Genomic DNA, 16,699 nt, shown 5'->3' with positions numbered 1-16,699 from the left:
CTTTTAGGCAGGTTTAGAAATACAAAATAAACTACTTGAGGTTTTTATAACTTAAATAGCAATACATGAACTTTGACAGAGATTTTTCAGAGTTATTTTTGCGAACATTATAATACAATACCTTAATATATTGTAGACTAGATGGGCCATAACTTTGATTTGGAAGGTATGTCAAGTCAATGTGGTCAAAATTAACAAGGGGGTGAAGCATTATTAACTATTTCATTACCAACGTGGAAACAACATCAATGAAATCTAATATACAGTGGGGCAAAAAAGTATTTAGTCTGCAACCAATTGTGCAAGTTCTCCCACTTAAAAATATGAGAGAGGCCTGTAATTTTCATCATAGGTACACTTCAACTATGACAGACAAAATGAGAAAGAAAATCCAGAAAATCACATGGTAGGATTTGTAATGAATTTATTTGCAAATTATGGTGGAAAATAAGTATTTAGTCAATAACAAAAGTTTATCTTAATACTTTGTTATATACCCTTTGTTGGCAATGACAGAGGTCAAACGTTTTCTGTAAGTCTTCACAAGGTATTCACACACTGTTGCTGGTATTTTGGCCCATTCCTCCATGCAGATCTCCTCTAGAGCAGTGATGTTTTGGGGCTGTTGCTGGGCAACACGGACTTCGTTGTCTTATTCTTCTTAAAGAAGAAGTTACAGATGCTGTAGATGCTGTATAATGTTTAATACAGCAGTAATATCCGCACTCGATGTAATCTTATTGCAAAATGAAGTGAGCGCCTGCTCTCAATGTTGTTTTATTGAAAAATGAAGTGAGCGCATGCTCTCAATGTTGTTTTATTGCAAAATGAAGTGAGCGCCTTCTCTCAATGTTGTTTTATTGCAAAATGAAGTGAGCGCCTGCTCTCAATGTTGTCTTATTGCAAAATGAAGTGAGCGCCTGCTCTCAATGTAGTCTTATTGCAAAATGAAGTGAGCGCCTGCTCTCAATGTTGTTTTATTGCAAAATGAAGTGAGCAACTGCTCTCAATGTAGTCTTATTGCAAAATGAAGTGAGCGCCTGCTCTCAATGTAGTCTTATTGCAGAATGAAGTGAGCACCTGCTCTCAATGTTGTTTTATTGCAAAATGAAGTGAGCGCCTGCTCTCAATGTTGTTTTATTGCAAAATGAAGTGAGCGCCTGCTCTCAATGCAGTCTTATTGCAAAATGAAGTGAGCGCCTGCTCTCAAAGTTGTCTTCTTGCAAAATGAAGTGAGCGCCTGCTCTCAATGTTGTTTTAATGCAAAATGAAGTGAGCGCCTGCTCTCAATGTTGTCTTATTGCAAAATGAAGTGAGCGCCTGCTCTCAATGTTGTTTTATTGCAAAATGAAGTGAGCGCCTGCTCTCAATGTTGTTTTATTGCAAAATGAAGTGAGCGCCTGCTCTCAATGTTGTTTTATTGCAAAATGAAGTGAGCACCTGCTCTCAATGTTGTTTTATTGCAAAATGAAGTGAGCGCCTGCTCTCAATGCTGTTTTATTCCAAAATGAAGTGAGCGCCTGCTCTCAATGTTGTTTTATTGAAAAATGAAGTGAGCGCCTGCTCTCAATGTTGTTTTATTGCAAAATGAAGTGAGCGCCATCTCTCAATGTTGTTTTATTGCAAAATGAAGTGAGCGCCTGCTCTCAATGTTGTCTTATTGCAAAATGAAGTGAGCGCCTGCTCTCAATGTAGTCTTATTGCAAAATGAAGTGAGCGCCTGCTCTCAATGTTGTTTTATTGCAAAATGAAGTGAGCAACTGCTCTCAATGTAGTCTTATTGCAAAATGAAGTGAGCGCCTGCTCTCAATGTAGTCTTATTGCAGAATGAAGTGAGCACCTGCTCTCAATGTTGTTTTATTGCAAAATGAAGTGAGCGCCTGCTCTCAATGCAGTCTTATTGCAAAATGAAGTGAGCGCCTGCTCTCAAAGTTGTCTTCTTGCAAAATGAAGTGAGCGCCTGCTCTCAATGTTGTTTTAATGCAAAATGAAGTGAGCGCCTGCTCTCAATGTTGTCTTATTGCAAAATGAAGTGAGCGCCTGCTCTCAATGTTGTTTTATTGCAAAATGAAGTGAGTTTATTGAAGTGAGCGCCTGCTCTCAATGTTGTTTTATTGCAAAATGAAGTGAGCGCCTGCTCTCAATGTTGTTTTATTGCAAAATGAAGTGAGCACCTGCTCTCAATGTTGTTTTATTGCAAAATGAAGTGAGCGCCTGCTCTCAATGCTGTTTTATTCCAAAATGAAGTGAGCGCCTGCTCTCAATGTTGTTTTATTGCAAAATGAAGTGAGCGCCTGCTCTCAATGTTGTTTAATTGCAAAATGAAGTGAGCACCTGCTCTCAATGCTGTTTTATTCCAAAATGAAGTGAGTGCCTGCTCTCAATTTAGTCTTATTGCAAAATGAAGTGAGCACCTGCTCTCAATGTTGTTTTTATTGCAAAATGAAGTGAGCGCCTGCTCTCAATGTTGTTTTATTCCAAAATGAAGTGAGCGCCTGCTCTCAATGTTGTTTTATTGCAAAATGAATTGAGCGCCTGCTCTCAATGTAGTCTTATTGCAAAATGAAGTGAGCGCCTGCTCTCAATGTTGTTTTATTGCAAAATGAAGTGAGCGCCTGCTCTCAATGTTGTATTATTGCAAAATGAAGTGAGCGCCTGCTCTCAATCTTGTCTTATTGCAAAATGAAGTGAGCACCTGCACTCAATGTTGTCTTATTGCAAAATGAAGTGAGCGCCTGCTCTCAATGTTGTTTTATTGCAAAATGAAGTGAGCGCCTGCTCTCAATGCTGTTTTATTGCAAAATGAAGTGAGCGCCTGCTCTCAATGTAGTCTTATTGCAAAATGAAGTGAGCGCCTGCTCTCAATGTTGTTTTATTGCAAAATGAAGTGAGTGCCTGCTCTCAATGCTGTTTTATTGCAAAATGAAGTGAGTAACTGCTTCAATGTAGTCTTATTGCAAAATGAAGTGAGCGCCTGCTCTCAATGTAGTCTTATTGCAAAATGAAGTGAGCGCCTGCTCTCAATGTAGTCTTATTGCAAAATGAAGTGAGCGCCTGCTCTCAATGTTGTTTTATTGCAAAATGAAGTGAGCGCCTGCTCTCAATGTTGTTTTATTGCAAAATGAAGTGAGCGCCTGCTCTCAATGTTGTTTTATTGCAAAATGAAGTGAGCGCCTGCTCTCAATGCTGTTTTATTCCAAAATGAAGTGAGCGCCTGCTCTCAATGTTGTTTTATTGCAAAATGAAGTGAGCGCCTGCTCTCAATGCTGTTTTATTCCAAAATGAAGTGAGAGCCTGCTCTCAATGTTGTTTTATTGCAAAATGAAGTGAGCGCCTGCTCTCAATGCTGTTTTATTGCAAAATGAAGTGAGCACCTGCTCTCAATGTTGTTTTATTGCAAAATGAAGTGAGCGCCTGCTCTCAATGTTGTCTTATTGCAAAATGAAGTGAGCGCCTGCTCTCAATTTAGTCTTATTGCAAAATGAAGTGAGCGCCTGCTCTCAATGTAGTCTTATTGCAAAATGAAGTGAGCGCCTGCTCTCAATGTTGTCTTATTGCAAAATGAAGTGAGCGCCTGCTCTCAATGTTGTTTTATTGCAAAATGAAGTGAGCGCCTGCTCTCAATGTAGTCTTATTGCAAAATGAAGTGAGCGCCTGCTCTCAATGTAGTCTTATTGCAAAATGAAGTGAGCGCCTGCTCTCAATGTTGTTTTATTGCAAAATGAAGTGAGCGCCTGCTCTCAATGTTGTTTTATTGCAAAATGAAGTGAGCGCCTGCTCTCAATGTAGTCTTATTGCAAAATGAAGTGAGCGCCTGCTCTCAATGTTGTTTTATTGCAAAATGAAGTGAGCGCCTGCTCTCAATGTAGTCTTATTGCAAAATGAAGTGAGCGCCTGCTCTCAATGTAGTCTTATTGCAAAATGAAGTGAGCGCCTGCTCTCAATGTTGTTTTATTGCAAAATGAAGTGAGCGCCTGCTCTCAATGTAGTCTTATTGCAAAATGAAGTGAGCGCCTGCTCTCAATGTTGTTTTATTGCAAAATGAAGTGAGCGCCTGCATTCAATGTTGTTTTATTGCAAAATGAAGTGAGCGCCTGCTCTCAATGTAGTCTTATTGCAAAATGAAGTGAGCGCCTGCTCTCAATGTTGTTTTATTGCAAAATGAAGTGAGCGCCTGCTCTCAATGTTGTCTTGTTGCAAAATGAAGTGAGCGCCTGCTCTCAATGTTGTTTTATTGCAAAATGAAGTGAGCGCCTGCTCTCAATGCAGTCTTATTGCAAAATGAAGTGAGCGCCTGCTCTCAATGTTGTTTTATTGCAAAATGAAGTGAGAGCCTGCTCTCAATGCAGTCTTATTGCAAAATGAAGTGAGCGCCTGCTCTCAATGCAGTCTTATTGCAAAATGAAGTGAGCGCCTGCTCTCAATGCAGTCTTATTGCAAAATGAAGTGAGCGCCTGCTCTCAATGTTGTTTTATTGCAAAATGAAGTGAGCGCCTGCTCTCAATGTTGTTTTATTGCAAAATGAAGTGAGCAACTGCTCTCAATGTTGTTTTATTGCAAAATGAAGTGAGTGATTGCTGAGCGCTCTCAATGTAGTCTTATTGCAAAATGAAGTGAGCGCCTGCTCAATGTAGTCTCAATGTAGTCTTATTGCAAAATGAAGTGAAAGCCTGCTCTCAATGTTGTTTTATTGCAAAATGAAGTGAGCGCCTGCTCTCAATGCAGTCTTATTGCAAAATGAAGTGAGCGCCTGCTCTCAAAGTTGTCTTCTTGCAAAATGAAGTGAGCGCCTGCTCTCAATGTTGTTTTAATGCAAAATGAAGTGAGCGCCTGCTCTCAATGTTGTCTTATTGCAAAATGAAGTGAGCGCCTGCTCTCAATGTTGTTTTATTGCAAAATGAAGTGAGCGCCTGCTCTCAATGTTGTTTTATTGCAAAATGAAGTGAGCGCCTGCTCTCAATGTTGTTTTATTGCAAAATGAAGTGAGCACCTGCTCTCAATGTTGTTTTATTGCAAAATGAAGTGAGCGCCTGCTCTCAATGCTGTTTTATTGCAAAATGAAGTGAGCGCCTGCTCTCAATGTTGTTTTATTGCAAAATGAAGTGAGCGCCTGCTCTCAATGTTGTTTAATTGCAAAATGAAGTGAGCACCTGCTCTCAATGCTGTTTTATTCCAAAATGAAGTGAGTGCCTGCTCTCAATTTAGTCTTATTGCAAAATGAAGTGAGCACCTGCTCTCAATGTTGTTTTTATTGCAAAATGAAGTGAGCGCCTGCTCTCAATGCTGTTTTATTCCAAAATGAAGTGAGCGCCTGCTCTCAATGTTGTTTTATTGCAAAATGAAGTGAGCGCCTGCTCTCAATGTAGTCTTATTGCAAAATGAAGTGAGCGCCTGCTCTCAATGTTGTTTTATTGCAAAATGAAGTGAGCGCCTGCTCTCAATGTTGTATTATTGCAAAATGAAGTGAGCGCCTGCTCTCAATTTAGTCTTATTGCAAAATGAAGTGAGCACCTGCTCTCAATGTTGTCTTATTGCAAAATGAAGTGAGCGCCTGCTCTCAATGTTGTTTTATTGCAAAATGAAGTGAGTGCCTGCTCTCAATGCTGTTTTATTGCAAAATGAAGTGAGCGCCTGCTCTCAATGTAGTCTTATTGCAAAATGAAGTGAGCGCCTGCTCTCAATGTTGTTTTATTGCAAAATGAAGTGAGTGCCTGCTCTCAATGCTGTTTTATTGCAAAATGAAGTGAGTAACTGCTCTCAATGTAGTCTTATTGCAAAATAAAGTGAGCGCCTGCTCTCAATGTAGTCTTATTGCAAAATGAAGTGAGCGCCTGCTCTCAATGTAGTCTTATTGCAAAATGAAGTGAGCGCCTGCTCTCAATGTTGTTTTATTGCAAAATGAAGTGAGCGCCTGCTCTCAATGTTGTTTTATTGCAAAATGAAGTGAGCGCCTGCTCTCAATGTTGTTTTATTGCAAAATGAAGTGAGCGCCTGCTCTCAATGCTGTTTTATTCCAAAATGAAGTGAGCGCCTGCTCTCAATGTTGTTTTATTGCAAAATGAAGTGAGCGCCTGCTCTCAATGCTGTTTTATTCCAAAATGAAGTGAGAGCCTGCTCTCAATGTTGTTTTATTGCAAAATGAAGTGAGCGCCTGCTCTCAATGCTGTTTTATTGCAAAATGAAGTGAGCGCCTGCTCTCAATGTTGTTTTATTGCAAAATGAAGTGAGCGCCTGCTCTCAATGTTGTCTTATTGCAAAATTAAGTGAGTGCCTGCTCTCAATTTAGTCTTATTGCAAAATGAAGTGAGCGCCTGCTCTCAATGTAGTCTTATTGCAAAATGAAGTGAGCGCCTGCTCTCAATGTTGTCTTATTGCAAAATGAAGTGAGCGCCTGCTCTCAATGTTGTTTTATTGCAAAATGAAGTGAGCGCCTGCTCTCAATGTAGTCTTATTGCAAAATGAAGTGAGCGCCTGCTCTCAATGTTGTTTTATTGCAAAATGAAGTGAGCGCCTGCTCTCAATGTTGTTTTATTGCAAAATGAAGTGAGCGCCTGCTCTCAATGTAGTCTTATTGCAAAATGAAGTGAGCGCCTGCTCTCAATGTTGTTTTATTGCAAAATGAAGTGAGCGCCTGCTCTCAATGTAGTCTTATTGCAAAATGAAGTGAGCGCCTGCTCTCATTGTAGTCTTATTGCAAAATGAAGTGAGCGCCTGCTCTCAATGTTGTTTTAATGCAAAATGAAGTGAGCGCCTGCTCTCAATGTAGTCTTATTGCAAAATGAAGTGAGCGCCTGCTCTCAATGTTGTTTTATTGCAAAATGAAGTGAGCGCCTGCATTCAATGTTGTTTTATTGCAAAATGAAGTGAGCGCCTGCTCTCAATGTAGTCTTATTGCAAAATGAAGTGAGCGCCTGCTCTCAATGTTGTTTTATTGCAAAATGAAGTGAGCGCCTGCTCTCAATGTTGTCTTGTTGCAAAATGAAGTGAGCGCCTGCTCTCAATGTTGTTTTATTGCAAAATGAAGTGAGCGCCTGCTCTCAATGCAGTCTTATTGCAAAATGAAGTGAGCGCCTGCTCTCAATGTTGTTTTATTGCAAAATGAAGTGAGAGCCTGCTCTCAATGCAGTCTTATTGCAAAATGAAGTGAGCGCCTACTCTCAATGCAGTCTTATTGCAAAATGAAGTGAGCGCCTGCTCTCAATGCAGTCTTATTGCAAAATGAAGTGAGCGCCTGCTCTCAATGTTGTTTTATTGCAAAATGAAGTGAGCGCCTGCTCTCAATGTTGTTTTATTGCAAAATGAAGTGAGCAACTGCTCTCAATGTTGTTTTATTGCAAAATGAAGTGAGTGATTGCTCTCAATGTAGTCTTATTGCAAAATGAAGTGAAAGCCTGCTCTCAATGTTGTTTTATTGCAAAATGAAGTGAGCGCCTGCTCTCAATGTAGTCTTATTGCAAAATGAAGTGAGCGCCTGCTCTCAATGTAGTCTTATTGCAAAATAAAGTGAGCGCCTGCTCTCAATGTTGTTTTATTGCAAAATGAAGTGAGCGCCTGCTCTCAATGTTGTCTTATTGTAAAATGAAGTGAGCGCCTGCTCTCAATGTTGTTTTATTGCAAAATGAAGTGAGCGCCTGCTCTCAATGTTGTTTTATTGCAAAATGAAGTGAGCGCCTGCTCTCAATGTAGTTTTATTGCAAAATGAAGTGAGCGCCTGCTCTCAATGTAGTCTTATTGCAAAATGAAGTGAGCGCCTGCTCTCAATGTTGTTTTATTGCAAAATGAAGTGAGCGCCGGCTCTCAATGTAGTCTTATTGCAAAATGAAGTGAGCGCCTGCTCTCAATGTAGTCTTATTGCAAAATGAAGTGAGCGCCTGCTCTCAATGTTGTCTTTTGATGAACTCCAACCTATTCACAATACCCCCATCATTATTAAAGAAATGCCAACTGTTAAATAGACCTAACAGAAACACAATTTGCTCATACAGACAAGAGTGCCCTGTAATTGGACGCAACACCATCACCACAGGCACCTTCTTTCATGTATCGCCAACATTCGTAGAATATGACGATATAACATGAGTCATTATTTATTACTGATTGAGTAGCTGGACTCTGTTACCCTAGGCTTAGTGCTTATGTAACGTAGGGTAACGTGGGGTAACCAGCCACCTGGGGTACCTGCCCCCACTACTCTTGCTCATTGTTATCCATCTCATCTAAAACTGTTAAGATACTAACAAAACGATTCTTAGGTAAGTCGATCTAATATTTCATCATTTAGAAAAAGTTACAAACACAATCTGATTAAGTGAGATCTATAAACATACATACACCTGATTCAACTGGTTAACTAATCATCAAGCACTTGATTTATTAAATCAGATGTGCAAGTTAGTGCTGGAATTGATCAAACAGATAGAATGGTTATGTGCACTTAATACAATTAGATTTAGAAGCACTGACATACTATGTAGAGTGCATTCAGAAAGTATTCAGAGCTTTTCACTTTTTCCACAATTTATTGTGTTACAGCCTTATTCTAAAATGTATTCAATAGTTTTTTCCCCTCATCAATCTACACAAAATACCCCATGGTGGCAGCATGATGCTGATGCAGCATGATGCTGCCACCACGCTTCACCGTAGAAATGGTATTGCCCAGGTGACGAGCAGAGCTTGGTTTCCTCCAGTCGTGACACTTTGCATTCAGGCCGAAGAGTTCAATTTTGGTTTCATCAGACCAGTGAATCTTGTTTACCCCCCTTTTTTGTCATAACCAATGATGAAATTGTCTCATCGCTGCAGCTCCCCAAATGGGCTCGGGAGAGGCGAAGGTCAAGTCATGCATCCTCCGAAAACATGACCCGCCAAACCGCCCTCCTTAACACCTGCCCTCTCAACTTGGAAGCCAGCCACACCAATGTGTCGGAGGAAACACTGTTCAACTGACGACCGAAGTCAGCCTGCAGGCGCCCGGCCCGCCACAAGGAGTCGCTAGAGCATGATGAGACAAGTAAAGACCCCCCCGGCCAAACCCTAACCCGGATGACGCTAGGACTCCCGGTCATGGGATTGAACCCAGGTCTGTAATGTCACCTCAAGTACTGCGATGCAGTGCCTTAGACCGCTGTGCCACTCGTAAGGCCTCTGTGGGTTTTTTTGTTGCTGTTTTTTAAATTTGCAAACCACCCTCAAAACCTATTTTTGTTTTGTCATTATGGGGTATTGTACGTAGATTGACAAGGGGAAAACATATTTAATCATTTTTAGAATGAGGCTGTAACGGTAACAAAATGTGGAAAAAGTCAAGGGGTCTGAATACTTTCTAAATGCAATGTTTATACACACCATTAGTGGAGCATAAAGATAATTATAAACTGGGTAGTTCGAGCCCAGAATGCTGATTGGCTGAAAGCCAATGTATATCAGACCGTATACCACGGGTATGACAAAATATTTATTTTTATTGCTCTAATTACTTTGTTAATTAAGCAGTTTATAATAGCAATAAAGTTTTTCGGGCAGAGGGCTGTGTCCAACGCATTTTGTCATATACCACTCCCCCTTGTACCTTATTGCTTAAATAATCCAGAGTTTTTAATGAAGCAGTAACATTTAAGGCAATCCAATGCAAGTCAATGGTACCTAAATTAGCATTTTCCATGTCCAAATGATGTACAGGTAAATGTATTGAGTTACACAGTCAGTTTTTAGATACTTTATTTTAAGGATGATTTGAGCATGATTTGTCACGAAAATTCAAAGAGGGACCTTACATCAAAACCTCATCCTAATGAGGATATTAACAGTGAAATTTGCCATTTTGTTTCAATATTTGATTAGTTGAATTAAATAAAAATTGATCAAATAGATTTTAACACACTAATCTTTGGGGGCAAGATACCCAGGTACTTGGGAAAAACTCCCCTTTTCTAAACACATATAATTAATTAACAACAAAAAAAGTGTCAATTGTAGCCACATAATATCCTTCATAGTTTGTTTTCCTAAGCATGATCATCATCCACATACCAAATGTTTTAACCAAACTTAACTTTTCTTGTGTCAACAATTGGTCATTGTTCTTAGGGGGGAACCTAAGTCACCCTACTTTTACCACATAACTCAGAAAGTAATACCACAGTGCCATCAGTCTGTGTAAAAATGTATCCAAGAGCAGTTGGAAATAGCCAAGCTATCTATCAAACCATATAACCTTATCAACCCCAACAACACTATCAAACTTTTATCCTGAAGTTTCCAGACAGTGCAAAGGAACAAGCAGCCTTACGTATATCAACCAACCAACACTAACAGTGTGGTCATTGTGGTCATCGTTCATTCATTGATACAGTTAATTGTCGCTCAATGAGGCATTGCAATATGAGAACGTGTGTGTGTGTGTGTGTGCGTGCGTGCGTGTATGCGTGTGCGCGTGCGTGTGCGTGTGTGACAGATAAATTAGGAGGGATCCAAAACCTTACCTCGGGAGGCTATATGAATAAATAGTCGGGGGTCAGCTGCTCGTATCGCCGCGGTGTACTTGTCCTCTCTCCCGGGAACCTGTGCTTTTTTTTCTGGCATAAGCCGGACCCTTAGCCGGCCCCCTTCGGCGCCCAACCACCATTCTAAAATACTTGTTAGGTCCATTTCCAGGAAAAATACCGGGTCTTCTTCGTAGACTGTCAGTCCACCGCAACCAGTTTTAACCACGTCCTCCCCAATTTCCACCACGACTTGATTTGATTTTCGGCTGGCTTTCGTCAAACCCAAATTCAGAACTTTGGACAGCAACGGATTGTAGCGGTAAGAGAACTGTCCACCAGCACTGGTTGAATTCTCTGCCGCCATGCTATCGATTGCAGCCAACTTTGGGTCGAGAAAAGTAGCAACCGTTTTTTGTAAGGGTATGCAGTTCATCCTTAAGTTAGCGCGCACCATATAGCACCCATTAAAAGTCAGACAATTTCCGTTCAGTGGGCGTTTGATCAACTCTGCCATGTAGTAGCGCAACAGAGAGGGCACTGCAAAATCAATGGCCAGGTTTTTCCTCTTGAGTCGGGAGTTGTAGGTCTGGTTGGAGTCTTTTTTGCTGCTGACATCCCCGCCGCTGCTGTTGCCGAGCCCCGCGGAGGGGAACGCAAGCCCTGTGGTGGTCCTTTGCAAGGCGCACTGCAGCTCAGCGAGAAACGCTGCAGACCAAACGAGCAAGAATAACATCCTGGTCGTCATGCTTGGAATTGGAAATTCTCCTTTTTGATGCTCTTTTACCACCTTTCCCTTCCCTCCTTTTTTTCACCGACACAGCACAAAATCAAAGCGCAAATCAATTATCATGCGGGCTCTGTAGTTCTGGCTTGTGACACCCACGGCACATTTGTTTGGTGATAGCGGTGACTGTTGCTACTATCCCCTTTTCCTTAAAGCCGAAAAGTGTAATCCTTTTTCCTCCCTGAATTATGTCCTTTGTCACGGGTATATGGCCCCAATTACTGCAGGGCGCTGCTTGATATGCCACTCGGGTCCGCTTCAGTGGCTGTCAAAGGCTCCTTGTGTGTGTCTCGTGGAACAGTTGTGGCAGTACAAGTAGTCGTTTTGTCAGCAGAGATATGCAGTATTGCTTGCTCCTCTCATAACGCCTCGCACACACCGGGTGGGTTAACCTGCATGCGTTCCAGCAAAAGCCCATTCATTTCAGTGAAAGGCAAAGGCACCGCTGCTACTCATCTGACGGACTACAGTATTTTGCGATACGTGGCACAACGTGCAGTGTTTCCCATGCATTGGATTTTTTTCCATTTGTGCGTTCCTTTGCGGTACCAGTAGTAAACCACCGAAGAAGTTGCTAATGTTTCGCGTGATTCTTTTTGTTGTGATGTGGCACATAGACTGTGAAGACTAAGTAAAATGTACCGTATGACAATCATTTGTGTGCAGGCGGTTTCAGTCTTTACTGACCATGCCAGCATTCAGCAAAAGCTGCTTGACAAATTGACTGACCGTGAACCAATTTAGGCCTACTCCAATATGCATCATCGATTAAATTCACCACCCGAGTTTGGACCCGTCAAGCATATAGTGCAACTTGAAATCTTAATAATATAGAGATTTCCCTCGAATAGGACTATACCCTCTCTGTCAGGACGCAGTATCTTCCAGTTTATATCACCTCTGTAGTAGGATGGATCCTCTTCACAACTGGATTCATTTATTCCCGGGACGTGTTTTTTTCTATATTTTTTGCTAAGGTTTTTTTGTATGAGTCACCTGTTATCTCCAGGTTCCCATTGCAAACTAATTTATACATCTGTGTGAAGCCAGTTATCCTCGAATATGCAAAAGTGCAGCCTGTAGCCTCAGTAGGATCGTCTGCCAGTTTAATGTCTGTTGCGGGTAGGAACACAGTATGCACCTTCACCTTAGTCTGTGTCAGCGTCCATTAAAGCGCCTTGAATCGCATTGAAATTACGCATGCCAAATGGTGAGCTACAGCAGCAGTGCTCCAGAATTCGCCCCAAATGAATTTCAATGAATCATCAAGCCTTCTGCAAGCAAATTATTTACCCACCACTCTCTCCAAATGTATCCTGAATTGGTCATTGTTTTGTGTAACCAACCCATTAACAATTTGGTCTTACCAAAAGATAAGACAAATAAGCCGAAGGTGTCATAGCCTACCCTAAAGATAATTAGATGGATAGGTTATCCAAGGCTTTCAATTTTAATTTGACAGCTGAAACATCATTTGAGTGCCTGGTTATCTTTGACCCAGTCAGTTTGACACTTAGTTTGGTTATTGAGCTATGGCCCACTGGTTCAGATCAGAAGATTGGAGACGTGGGTTTCAGATAGTTATTTTTGGCCACCCATGAGTGAAAAACGTAAATCCGTTTCATCTGTTCTGTTGTTGTCACTGATCCCTCTGGAAATGTCATTGTGTACACCTGGCCCCTATATTTCCACTGATTGCATTTGTATATACAGTTGAAGTCGGAAGTTTACATACACCTTCGCCAAATATTTTTGAACTAAGCTTTTCGCAATTCCTGACATTTAATCCTAGTAAGAATTCCCTGTCTTAGGTCAGTTAGGATCAAGACATTATTTTAAAAATGTGAAATGTCAGAATAATAGTAGAGAGAATGTTTTATTTCAGCTTTTATTTATTTCATCATTCCAAGTGGGTCAGAAGTTTACACACACTCAATTAGTATTTGGTAGCATTGCCTTTAAATTGTTTAACTTGGGTCAAACGTTTCCTGTAGCCTCCACAAGCTTCCCACAATAAGTTGGGTGAATTTTGGCCCATTCCTCTTGACAGAGGTGGTGTAACTGAGTCAGGTTTGTAGGCCTCCTTCCTCGCACACACTTTTTCAGTTCTGCCCACAAATGTGATGGCCACTCCCAATACCATCACTTTGTTATCCTTAATGAAGCCATTTTGCCACAACTTTGGAAGTATGCTTGGTGTCATTGTCCATTTGGAAGACCCATTTGTGACCAGGCTTTAACTTCCTGACTGATGTCTTGAGATGTTGCTTCAATATATCCACGTAATTTTCCTACCTCGTGATGCCATCTATTTTGTGAAGTGCACCAGTCACTGTTGCAGCGAAGCACCCCCACAACATGATGCTGACACCCCCGTGCTTCACGGTTGGGATGGTGTACTTCAGCTTGCAAGCCACCCCCTTTTTTTCTCCTAACATAACAATGATCATTATGGTCAAAAAGTTATATTTTTGTTTCATCAGACCAGAGGACATTTCTCCAAAGATTATGATCTTTGTCCCAATGTGCAGTTGTAAATCTGGCTTTTTTTATGGTGGTTTTGAAGCAGTGGCTTCTTCCTTGCTGAGTGGCCTTTCAGATTATTTCGATATAGGACTCGTTTTACTTTGGATATAGATGCTTTTGTACCTGTTTCCTCCAGCATCTTCACAAGCTCCTTTGCTGTTGTTTTGGGATTGATTTGCACTTTTCGAACCAAAGTACGTTAATCTCTAGGAGACAGAACGCGTCTCCTTCCTGTCCCATGGTGATTATTGTTTGTACAGATGAACGCAGCACATTCAGGCATTTGGAAATTGCTCCCACAGATGAACCAGACTTGTGGCTGTCTACCATTTATTTTCCTGAGGTATTGGCTGATTTCTTTTGATTTTCCCATGACGTCAAGCAAAGAGGCACTGCGTCTGAAGGTAGGCCTTGAAATCCATCCACAGGTACACCTCCAATTGACTCAAATTATGTCAATTCGCCATTCAGAAACTTCTAAAGCCATGACATAATTTTCTGGAATTTTCCAAGCTGCTTAACGGCACAGTCAACTTAGTGTATGTAATCTTCTGAGCCACTGGAATTTTGATACAGTGAATTATAAGTGAAATAATCTGTCTGTAAGCAATTGTTGGAAAAATGACTTGTGTCATGCACAAAGTAGATGTCCTAAACAAGTTGTCAAAACTATAGTTTGTTAACGAGAAATTTGTGGAGTGGTTGAAAAACAAGTTTTAATGACTCCAACCTAAGTGTATGTAAACTTCCGACTTCAACTGCATGTACCCTTTGTTCACCATGGCGCTGTCGATTATTGTTACAATGTCTGTTGGTGCGTGTGAGCACCTCTGCTGTGTGTTTTGGGCTTTCGTGCCCTTGTGATTGTGCAGATGATTACGGGTCTCGTCCCGTGTGATAATCATCGTGCGCTAGTGTTATTTATTCGAGGTACTCCTCGTGCTTTTGTTTGGGTTTCAACCCTTTTTTTTGTTACATGTTTGTTACTTTATACGGCACACCGTAATTTGGGTAAAATAAAAAACCCTGTTACGCATTCCTGCGCCTATCAGTATATGTGAAAATTAACATACCAAAATGAACTGCAAAGCATACTGGGTATTATTATTGGCCTTGTTTTGGAATAATTCTCAGCATACTTTGAAATTGTACATTCTTACATATACATTTGCATTTAATTAATTTAGCAGACGCTTTTATCGCACCATAGTGTCATCAGACTTCTGACACCAATGCAGGGTGAAAGGGGGCCACAAAATGGTGAACCGCTATTAAAAAAATGGTATAGAAAAGTGTTTTGCATATTTACAATACAAATTACAGCTCTCAAGACTATCTTGTTACAAAATATATTGGAGTGTAGTTCAGCCTAGTGTAATCCAAATCACAAAATACTCAGATGTAATTGAAACACATATTTCAAATACATGTAACTGAAGAACTTACCATCTCTGTGAGCCCTGACACTTTTGTAGCTTAATGAGGCTTACACAAGTTGAGTTCCTCAACTGCTTATGCATATCCCAATGTTGGGATAGTTACCACTTTGTTATAAAGTTTAAATAATAATGTTATTAATTGTACATTAAAATATGTAATGTGCAAAAATATTGAAGGACAAGTTTAATTCGTACAAATATAACAGGAATTATATATATTCTCACGGGTGGCCAAAAATACCTCTCTGAAGGCCAATATTCAAATTACCTTCAATATTTTTGCTAATTACATATTTCAATATGAAACGAATAACTTTATTATTAAAATATTTGAACAAGGTGGTAACGATCCCAACATTGGAGATACACATAGGATTTAAATAACTCCTATTTTTGTGTAGTTCTTATTAAAGCTACAAAAGTATCAGTGCCCTACCTTAACATGTGTTGATACGACAACAGAACAGATTAACTAAAATGACATTTACTCTCACGGGTGGCCAAAAATAACTGATTCTGGCTTGGTGAGATGAATATGCGGCATTAAATGGGGGGCGGGGTTGATGTGTTAATAATGCGTGACATGTATATCGGCATGAATGTTTTTGACGGCGTTTAATCGTGTCTGTTACGATGAACTAGGAGTGGTGGGTGGAATCAGGAGCAGAGAGCAGGGTTAAGTCGTTTGTCAATTTATTTCACCGGTGCAACAAAAACGGTCACGCCAACACACAGGGCGTGTACAAGTTCTCAGTCCAAACAACAGGACAAAATAGTCCGGAGAATAAAGACACAAACAAAAATAACACCATCCAAACAGAGTAACAAGAAACAAGCTCGCACAAATACCCAGCAGGCCTAGTGCCCTCAAATAGCCTACAAACAAACCCTAACACAAAACAGGTGTACCCAATTACCCAATAATCAAAACAAACGGAAAGGGAATCGATGGCAGCTAATAGGCCGGCGACGACGACCGCCGAGCACCGCCCGAAGAGGAAGAGGCACCATCTTCGGCGAGGTTCGTGACAGTGTCTGCATTTCTTCACTGCACGGATGTTTCTGCATGGACCCTTTTTAAACACGGAACACAGCAAGGAACACAGCTACAGTCAATGCTTGCACCTTTAGCTACATCGCTGAAGACCCTGTGCTTCGAGCCAAAATCATGTCAAAGTTATGCCCAATATTATCTGAGCTATGTTTTTTCTTTATGCCATGGATTCGTGCGCATGTATTGGGCCATTTTAAACTACTCGTTGTGGTGTGGTAATATTTGATATATGCATATTATACTGTACATGCAACTCATAATAAGACTATGCAATTAGCCCATTAAATGAATTATCTGACTTCATAAGATAAATAGCAATATGCAAGAGACTATAGATAAACAATGTGCATTCAAGTATTATGCATTTAGCTGACTGAGATCAAGGAAAGATCATGATAATGGAATTCTA

The 16,699-nt window shown here is 40.6% G+C and overlaps 1 protein-coding gene across 1 annotated transcript in view; it reads right to left on the bottom strand.

The window, feature by feature from the left end:
* LOC135506266 (ALK tyrosine kinase receptor-like) overlaps positions 1-11,232 on the bottom strand; it is a 769,161-nt gene extending 757,929 nt beyond the window's left edge. Inside the window, 1 exon segment of the mRNA XM_064925805.1 lies at positions 10,485-11,232. Coding sequence (XP_064781877.1) covers positions 10,485-11,232 — 748 coding nt within the window.
* Positions 11,233-16,699: the final 5,467 nt, after the last annotated feature.

Source organism: Oncorhynchus masou, chromosome 2 (assembly GCF_036934945.1).
Source record: "Oncorhynchus masou masou isolate Uvic2021 chromosome 2, UVic_Omas_1.1, whole genome shotgun sequence".
Classification (NCBI taxonomy): domain Eukaryota; kingdom Metazoa; phylum Chordata; class Actinopteri; order Salmoniformes; family Salmonidae; genus Oncorhynchus; species Oncorhynchus masou.
The sequence above is the reverse complement of the archived record's forward strand: the minus strand, read 5'-3'. Positions and strand labels throughout refer to the sequence as shown.